Source organism: Humulus lupulus, chromosome 3 (assembly GCF_963169125.1).
Source record: "Humulus lupulus chromosome 3, drHumLupu1.1, whole genome shotgun sequence".
Lineage (NCBI taxonomy): Eukaryota > Viridiplantae > Streptophyta > Magnoliopsida > Rosales > Cannabaceae > Humulus > Humulus lupulus.
Genome location: NC_084795.1, coordinates 214,449,182 through 214,458,801, shown reverse-complemented (window position 1 = coordinate 214,458,801; position 9,620 = coordinate 214,449,182). Strand labels below are relative to the sequence as shown.

Genomic DNA, 9,620 nt, shown 5'->3' with positions numbered 1-9,620 from the left:
CCGAGAGTAATGGTGGAGGTTCACTTAAAACAGGAATTTTCGGAGCTGTTATCTTTTACAAATGAAAGAGATGAGGAAGTTTCAGTGTTTATTGAGTATGAGTTGAAGCCTACCCTATGTGGACATTGCAAAGGATTGGGACATGATACAGTGGCTTGTAGGAAAAAACCAGTACAACAGAAAACATGGGTAGTGAAGCAGAATTTAGAGAAGGACTCGAAGGTAGCTTCCACTAATGTACTGGATGAGGATGGGTTTCAACAAGTTCAGAAGGGTGGGAAAATCTAGGTTAAGCCATTACCAGCAACTGTTATTGAGAACAACTTTCAGGTTTTGATGGAATAAGGTGGTGAAGTTGAGAATGTAGTTGAGAATGGAGGTGGGGGAGATCCACTTCTTTGTAATGGATAGAATCATGGCTTGGAATATCCGGGGCCTCAACAATCCTAAAAAGCAAGTTGAGATTAAACAACTAATCTGGAATATGAAGATAGGATTGGTTGGGCTCTTGGAAACAATGGTGAAAACCCAGAAGTTAGGAGAAGTCTATATTAGAATGTTTTCAGGGTGGTGTTTTTCATCTAATAATGCCTGGCATAAGGGGGGCAGAATAATAATTAGTTGGAATCCAGCTATGTTTCAGGTTGATATCAGGTTCTGTACGAGTCAACTGATGCATTTGGCAGTTAGGTCGAATAATGGTCATGAAGGTTTCTTAGTTACATTTATATATGCCTTCATTGATGCAAATGGAAGAGAGATCTTATGGAGAGACCTGAAAATTCTGGCAAGAGATCATAAGCAACCATGGGTGGTATTAGGGGATTTTAATGATATTTTGAATGCAGATGAAAGAGTAGGCAAGCGAGTGCAGGGAGGAAGTTCTTCATCATTTCAAGACTGTATAGAAGAGTGTCAACTTGAAGATGTGAAATACTCGGGCTGTTTCTTCACATGGACTAATAAGCAAGATAAAGAAGGCAGAATTTACTCGAACATTGATCGAGTTATGGAAAATCAAGAATGGCTCATTCAGCATGAACTAGCGGAGGCTCTTTTTTTACAAGAAGGTACATTTGATCATTCTCCAGCAATACTGTTAGTTTATCTAGAATTCAGAGGGGGGAAAATACCATTTAAATAATTTCAAATGTGGCAACAAGCATCTGAGTTCAAGTCAAAAGTTCAAGCAAGTTGGGACCTGCCCTGTCGAGGAACAGCTATGTATATTCTGGTGCAGAAATTAAAGAGGCTTAAAGCAGTTCTCAGGGACATTAACAAGAAGGGGTTTAATAACATACAAGTTGCTGATACTTTAGCATATCAGGAGTTGAAAAGGAAGCAGGAGTGCCTGAATAAGGATCCACTGAATGAGCAATTGATAGAACAAGAAACAACAGCAAGGAAAGAGTACATTGCAATTCATAAGAGCCTTCTTTCATTTATGTATCAAAAATCAAAACTGGCTTAGATTAAAGAAGGTAATGAGAATACACATATATTCCACTCAAGTATTAGAACAAGGAGAATAAGGAATATAATTTATGCTATTCAAGATATGGCTGGGAATTGGGTGGAAAATCCTAGAGCAGTAATAACAGCATTTCTGAATTACTATCAAGAGTTGTTGGGAACTAAGCTGGAAGATAGAAGAAGGGTACAAACCAATATTTTAGCATGTGGAACTGTTTTATCTTAAGAGAAGGCCAGGTCTTTTTTATCAGAATATACAAATGATGAAGTCAAACGAGCCATATTTGGCATTCCGAATGTTAAGGCCCCTGGACCAGATGGATATGCAAGCTATTTTTTTCAAGATAATTGGGAGCTGGTTGGAGAGGATGTTGGGGTTTTATGCTCTAATTAAAACCCAAATTCTTTGTAATCTCATTTTATTATCAATAAAAGAATAGAAATCATTTTTTGACTTGGTCAATCACTTTGCTCACATGTTTTATTTTCATGATTATTTGTTTAATATAAACTTCTATTAAATCCCGAGCATATAGCTAATCTTATTTATAGTGACGTAATCACAGTGGAATAAAAATATGATTATATGTTCAAAATAAGTTAGTCCTAAGATTAGTCAGTGCACCAGATTTACACTGACTTGCCAATCTATGATATGATCTACTTACACATTACAGTGTTATGTTATTTCCAGAACATTAGCAAAGTAGATAAGATCAGATGTATATGTTACATCGGACAGGACCGATATTGACAGTTGATAAGATAAGTAAACATACCGTTATTATCTATTCTAGTCATATCATATAGTTGACCATAGGTCAATTCAATCTCAATTCTGAGTGGTTAGTATTCTAACCGATTGTATTATTTGAGTTCTTTGACTTGTTCGTTACCAGCTTACCCTACGGACTAGCCCATACTTACATCTTGGGAACTCGGTAGTATAATTGAGTGGGAGTGTTAATCATAGATATGAACATCTATAGCTTCTGATGAAGAAGTGAAACAATGGTTTCCTTTTAGTTTGGTTCAAGGTGATAAATGATATAGATCTCATTTAAGTAATTAAATTAGTTTACTGAAATATCATTTACAAGGAACTAAGTGTTTTAAGGGTAAAATACAATGAGGGGTAAAACAGTATTTTAGTCCTATCTCATTGTAGACCGTCTATAGAGGATTGAGTGACAATTATGGTTGTAACAATGGATAATTAATAGCGTATCTATATTTGTTATAGAGCGTTCTATGAATTCAAGAGTGCAATTCCAAGTCTATAGTGGAGTCACGAGGAATTAATAAGTAAGTAAATTTATTTGTTAGATTTATGATAACTTATTGGAGCTTGATTTCATAGGCCCATGGTCCCCATTGTACCTTGGATAAAATCATCTAGATAGTCTCAATTAATTGATTTAATTATCAATTAGAATTATCAAAGTTGACCAGGTCAATTTTGGATAGTTTCACAGAGTTGTGTAATTTTGAGAAGAAAAGAAAAATTATGGCAGATTTATTAATTAAGATAAATTGGTATCTAAATTAATAAATAAATTTAAATCAAGGTTCAAATTATAAATAATTAATTTGATAAAGGATTTAAATAATTATTTAATTAATTAAATCAATAGAAAATAATACAGGCCTTGATTTTAAGTCCAACGGGCTTATAATCAAATGTGAAATTTCACGGGCCTATAGCCCATGATAATTTCGACCTAGGGCTTCAAAATGGTTGTTATTTTATTGATTTTTTAATTAAATTAAATGGCCTAATTGAGTCTATAAAAGGAGTGCTTAGAGAGAAGTCAAAACACAAGTTTAACAAGTCTCAAGTCAGATTTTCTGATAGTTTTAGATTCTCTCTAAACACAAGTCATTTTCTAAGCCTCATTGTTATTTTCTCTTCTTCTCTCTATATCTATCTCATGTGTTGAGAATTGCCCACACTAGTCTAGGTGGTTCTAAGGATACATTGGAAGATTGTGAAGAAGATAGAAGATAGGTTCAGTTTCCTGATAATACTCTGCGACAGAGAGGATACAAGAGTTAGAGAAACTGAAGGAATGACTCTTTAATTCCGCTGCGTATACTGTAAGTATTATATTATTTGTTTCTCTTTGAATTCAATTTTAGAAACATGTTTTAGGCTATCTCGTATTAATTTTTTTAATATTAGATATACATGAAAATAAATAAAGATCCTGTATAAGCTAATCCAACAGGAGGTGTGTTCAACTGTTTTGGATTTTCTTCACTCTGGGAATCTCCTTAAGGAACTAAATACTACAAGTTTGACTCTGATACCGAAGAGCAAATGTCTAGCTGGAGTATGTGATTTTTGCCCTATTGCCTGCTGTAATGTGGTATATAAAGTAGCTACTAAGATGATCTGCTCAAGGCTGCGAAGCATTTTACCAGAGTCGATAGCTAAAAATCATGGTGGATTTATAAAGGGGAGATATATTTCTCATAATATAATGGTATGTCAAGATTTAGTAAGGCATTATGGTAGGAAGAGCTCAAGGCCTAGTTGTATGATAAAATTAGATCTGAGGAAGGCTTATGATACAGTAGAATGGGATTTCCTTGAGGAGATGTTGAGAGCACTTAGATTTCCGGATAAGTTTGTTCAACTTATTATGATATGTGTTCGCACTCCTAGATTTTCTATAATGCTGAATGGTGCTATGCATGGATATTTTACAGCTAAAAGAGGTCTCAGGCAAGGCGATCCTATGTCACCTCTGATCCTATGTCACCTCTTTTGTTTGTACTGGGCATGGAATACCTCACTCGTATACTGAGGAAAGTAGGGAAGAAAACAAGGTTTAGATTTCATGATAGATGTGCACTGCTCAATTTAAACCACTTATGTTTTGCTGATGATGTCCCATGATTTTGCCATGGAGATTTTAAGTCAATATACTTATTGCTGCAAGGTATCAAGTTGTTTTCTCAATCTTCAGGATTGCATCCAAATGAGGCTAAATCGGCTATCTACTGTTGTGGAATGGAATCCAAGGAAGTTCAAAGGGTTCTGGCAGTATCAGGTTTTGGTCATAGTGCATTGCCTTTTAGATATCTGGGTATTCCAATCAGCTCTAAGAAAATATCAGCTGTTGAATGTGAGATATTATTGGAGAAAATGGTTCTTAGAATCAAAACTTGGAGTTCCAAGAACTTGTCTTTTGCAGGTAGAGTGATATTGATTAACTTAGTGTTGATATCAATTCATTCTTATTGGTCCCAGATTATGATTTTACCTAAGCAGATTCTTTAGAAGATAAACTCCATCTTTAGGGCTTTTTTGTGGAAAGTTGCGGCAGAGTATATGGTTCCAGGTTATGTGGCTTGGGATTTCCTTTGTAAACCAAAAAAAGAGGGAGGCTTAGGTTTCCAGAATGTGTTAGAATGGAATCAAGCAGCTATAGGGAAATATGTATGGGTTGTTGCAACTAAACAAGACAATCTCTGGATCAAATGGGTTCACCATGCATATTTGGGGTTAGCTGACTAGTGGAGTTATGAAGCTCCATCATCAAGTAGCTGGTACTGGAAACAAGTTGTTGCTGTCAAAAATAGATTTAAACAGAGACTAGATACTCAAAAGTTCTCAACTGAGAAATATCATATTAAGCAAGGCTATCAGATATTGTGCCCAGTGCTGAACTCAGTAAATTGGCAACAGATGGTATGGGACAGACTTAGTATTCCAAGACATAAGTTTCTGTTCTGGTTGATCATGGTGGGAAGACTGCCAGTCCGAGAAAGGCTTAGTAGATTTGAAGTCTGTCAAGAAACAGACTGTGTTATCTGTGGAGAAAGATTGGAAACTATACATCATTTATTTTTCGAATGCTTGTATAGCTGCAGGGTGTTACAAGATTCAAAGACATGGTTACATTGGAGTACATCAGCTACCTCTTTACACAGGTTAATAAGTAGTATTAGACATAGCAAGCATAGCAGGTTCAGAAAAGGAGTGCTTACTGTCACAGTTGCTGCTATGGTCTATCAAATTTTGCTACACAGAAATGAAACATTGTGGCATTTCAGATGTAAACAGGTAGATTCAACTGTACAGATTATAAAGAATGTAGTCAAATATAGAATTGCAGGGATTTGGTCTAGGAAATTAACATATAGTGATAGGCAATGGTTTGATCAATTGTGATGAGAACTAAATGTATAGCATTAAGGCCTATTAGTGTTGTAGGTTGTAACAACAGTTAGTGTTAATATACTTTTTCTGATTTACTAAAAAAATATATATAATACAAAACTAGATATTTAATAATTATATTAATATAAATTTAAATGTTATAAAATATTATTATGATAATAATATATAATCCTAATTTTTTACTAACGTCATTAATATGAATTCAAATATTATAAAGTATTATTATTATAATAATATTTAATATAATACTAGACATTTAATACTTATATTAGTATAAATTTAAATATTATAAAATATCATTATAATAATATATAATTTTAACTTTTATTAAAAAAATTATTATTTATATTTAAATAAGTTATTATATTATATATATATATATATTTTAAAAAATCATAAATAATGTTTTTGTTTAATTTTTCATTTAATATATTTATGTCATTTTTATGTATAACATTATTTATTTATTTGAAATTTATATGACAATGATACAAATTTAATAAATACGTACTATAATGAAATTATATAATAATCATTTGTGCAACCCACCTTGCAAGTAATGTAATTTGTCAATGCTTGCAATAGTGGATGACATGTTTTCCATTTTTTTTTAATAAGTGCAAATATTTGAACACTTTGTTATTAGTCTTAGCTCCACATATACGGGAAATTGAGGCTAATCATTACAAGTTCTTTAAAGGTGTGAATATATATACACATACATATGAAACAGATGTAATTCCGCTCCTGGGCTGATCCCGGTGCGTACTTTATTATTGTATAATATTATTTCTGTAATTTTGTTCTTAAATTACTTTAGTAATTCTTAAATTATTTATAATATGCAAGAATATCGATATAAGAGAAAAACTACATCCAAAACCTGTATGCATATATTATCAATGTAATTGTGACCAAGACCAATGTCGAAACAATACCACGTTATTTTTCAACGGAGCTTGTTGTTTTCATTGGAACTCTATGATTGGCTTTTGGTTGTTGAATATGGGAAAGTGTAACGTAAAGGTTTACTGCAGCGGAGCTTGGTTCTGATGAACGCACCTGTTGTTCCCAACAAACATAAGTGTCAGGAGCCCCTATTCCCCTCAAGAAGCCATGGAGATACAAGTCAAGTTCAAGTACGATAAGTGTCCACGCCAAACCAAAGATTTGAAGGATATACAAGTAGCCCTCATAACTAGTTAGGGGTTAGTCGCCTTCATACACAGAGAGCATATACTTTGGATCTCCATCAGATGAAGGGGGAAATTACCTCGTAGAAGGCAAAGGCACTCACCAAGAGGCTTGAATTGGAACTCGCCTAAAGGAGATCAACAAGGCGGGCCAAAAGCAATATCGATCTCCTGCGTTAGAAGAAGACAGACACTCCAGCAAAGAGCCATCCACAAGAAAGACATAGGTGACTAGTGGAAATAATCTATTACTAAAAAGCAAAAGGAAAAATAATGGAAAAACTATTAGTGACTAGTTTGTTAAATATTTGGAAGTATATTTGTTGATGTAGTTTTTCGTCAACTAAAATAAGAGAAATTAAGCGATAAAACATTCTTAAAGAATAAAGAGGAACACAAACGAGTCTCTTTTATTAATGTTTTTGTGTTAAAGCTGAAAGCAATTTCACAGAGTTTCAGTATAATAATTTGTGCATGAAAAACAAATGACTAAGGTCCTAGTATTTATAGACCCAGTTACAGATACTCTTCTTCACAATTATAGGGAGGAGTTATACAAATATCTTTATTTGAATTTGAATTACAAATGACCCAGTCAACATCATAATATCTAAACTATTCCTTACAAAATATGAATAATTTACTTAAATACTGTTTTCAGACATTTTTAAACATGATATCGAGCTGGTGTTGACATTATTCAAGCTGACATATATCAATGATTCTTTCGAGCCAACTTCCTTGTATGGAGCTGAAATAATCTACTACTATATAATTATAGAAATATTATTGATAAAAATAATATTTATTTCCGAGCCTATTGAGATAAATCCAAGCTTACTCTCCGAGGATAATGGCTTTGTTCTTGGAATCAAGGTATAAAATTTGCCCAATCAAAAGTGTTTCTTCGGATCCCAATTGGAGAGACTTTTAAATTTTCGTCATTGAAAAACATGCCCACCTAGCACACTTGAGAGTGTATATGTGTCATGCTCGGATTGGTCATTATTTTATACTTGATGTTCCACCATTTGTATTCCCATGCACTTTTTGCAGTTCTTTCTCTTAAATCCCCATCCGTTGGATTTCAATCCTACTGTCAAGATCATTCTTGGTTTTTCCTCTATATATACCCTTTTTCTTCTTAATTCCCTCACTTTATCACCATCTCCTCAAAAACTCGAAGCTCTCTCTCAAAAACTAGTGAACTTGAAACCTTCAATCTCCTCACGATCCATTCGTTCTTCAAGATTTCTGGATTTCTGCACTTGATTGCTTTCATACACACTTTTAACTAAACTTTTCAAGTAAGTTTTTCAACTTTTCTTAGTGTACATAACATCAATGCATGCATTTTTTTTTTCATTTCCATTTCTTGTTCTTGATGTTCTTGAGATTTTTTGGAAGAATATGTGAGTTTGATCTTCAGAGGGGTATAAAAACATATAAAAAGCTCTTTTTTGGGTATAAAATTTCTAGGTATAGGCTTGATTTGATAACATGTATGATAAGTTTTACAACAGGCTTTTAGAGAAGTTCAATACTCTACAATTTGGGTAGTCCGCGAATTTCTAGGGAGTTATAGCTTAACCATCACAATACTCTAGTTACACTATGAGCCTTAGGCTAATGTAAGATTGAAAATCAAGCTCTTTACTCTTCTCATACCACCTCCGCTTTCGAGCTATATTCCTACTTGAGAGGACCCTCACCTTTACTCTTTCTCTTGGTAGATGTCACATCTCAACTTCGAGAAGGAAGGGTGGGAAAATATTAGCAGCTTGTTTAGGCATCAAATTAGGGAAATCTAAGAAGGAAAAAGAAAAAGACTTCGCCTCGCTGCCCATCCCGAGCCTTCATGTATTGTCCCAAATTCGCTAAGAAGACTTAGTGCCTCGATTAGTGTGTCGGGAGGGCATAAATGGATTAATATGTTAATTTAATTGAATATATGTGTGATTAAGTGAAATATATGAGTTTCGTGATAATATGACTATTTATGCATGCTTATGTGCATTAAATGTGATTGGGGGCCCATTTTGGTGAAAATTGGCATTTTCATAATTTTGACCCGCTGATGGTATATTTGATAATATATGTGCTTTGTGAGTGAGATCGCATTATTATGTTGATATATTTGAGACGTGTGGCACGAGACAATCCGAGTGAGCAATTTGGCGGAAAAGTCACATCGGGGCTTAATACCCGACTAGGGGTGAGCCTATGAGTATTTTAGTAATTTGGTGAGTTATTGGGGATATTAGAGTATGAGTTATAATTGGGGGGGGGGGGGGGGTATTAGTTTTTGGAAGATTAGTAGGGATTAATTGGGAATCTTAAGGGGAATTTGAGGTTTAGTGGGAAAATGTGGCAAATGACCATTGGAGACCTAGAGGGAAAGATTTTAAGGTAGGATAGGGCACGTGAATGACCGTGTCATGAAACTATTTGTAGTTGAATGTCTGGTGTGTTTGAATTTATGCTATTATACTTGTTGGTATTGATTGCTTGGTTGGGAGACCGTTAACAACATTACATGTGTAATGTATGCCATAGTGGCGAGGCCATTACGAAGATGGAATGTCCATCTACTCGGCATGAGTCGCATGCTGTTTGCAAAAAAATCTATGTGAATCAATTGTTATTATAGAGTAGGCTTTACATGTTAATGTTTATCTGGATATCTGTATGATTTGTTTGGGTCTTCTTGTTGGGCCTTGGCTCACGGGTGCTTTGTGGCGCAGGTAAGGGCAAAGAAAAGTTGG

At 34.3% G+C, this 9,620-nt stretch overlaps 2 protein-coding genes across 2 annotated transcripts; both read left to right on the top strand.

The window, feature by feature from the left end:
- Window positions 1-373: 373 nt before the first annotated feature.
- LOC133825382 (uncharacterized) lies at window positions 374-1,471 on the top strand. The gene is made up of 2 exons (XM_062258335.1): window positions 374-1,070; window positions 1,164-1,471. The coding sequence occupies exons 1-2, from the start codon at window positions 374-376 to the stop codon at window positions 1,469-1,471; spliced, it is 1,005 nt and encodes a 334-aa protein (XP_062114319.1).
- A 2,485-nt stretch (window positions 1,472-3,956) lies between these two features.
- On the top strand, window positions 3,957-5,653 carry LOC133825381 (uncharacterized). Its single transcript, XM_062258334.1, has 5 exons — window positions 3,957-4,194; window positions 4,446-4,627; window positions 5,072-5,170; window positions 5,347-5,412; window positions 5,546-5,653. The coding sequence occupies exons 1-5, from the start codon at window positions 3,957-3,959 to the stop codon at window positions 5,651-5,653; spliced, it is 693 nt and encodes a 230-aa protein (XP_062114318.1).
- Window positions 5,654-9,620: the final 3,967 nt, after the last annotated feature.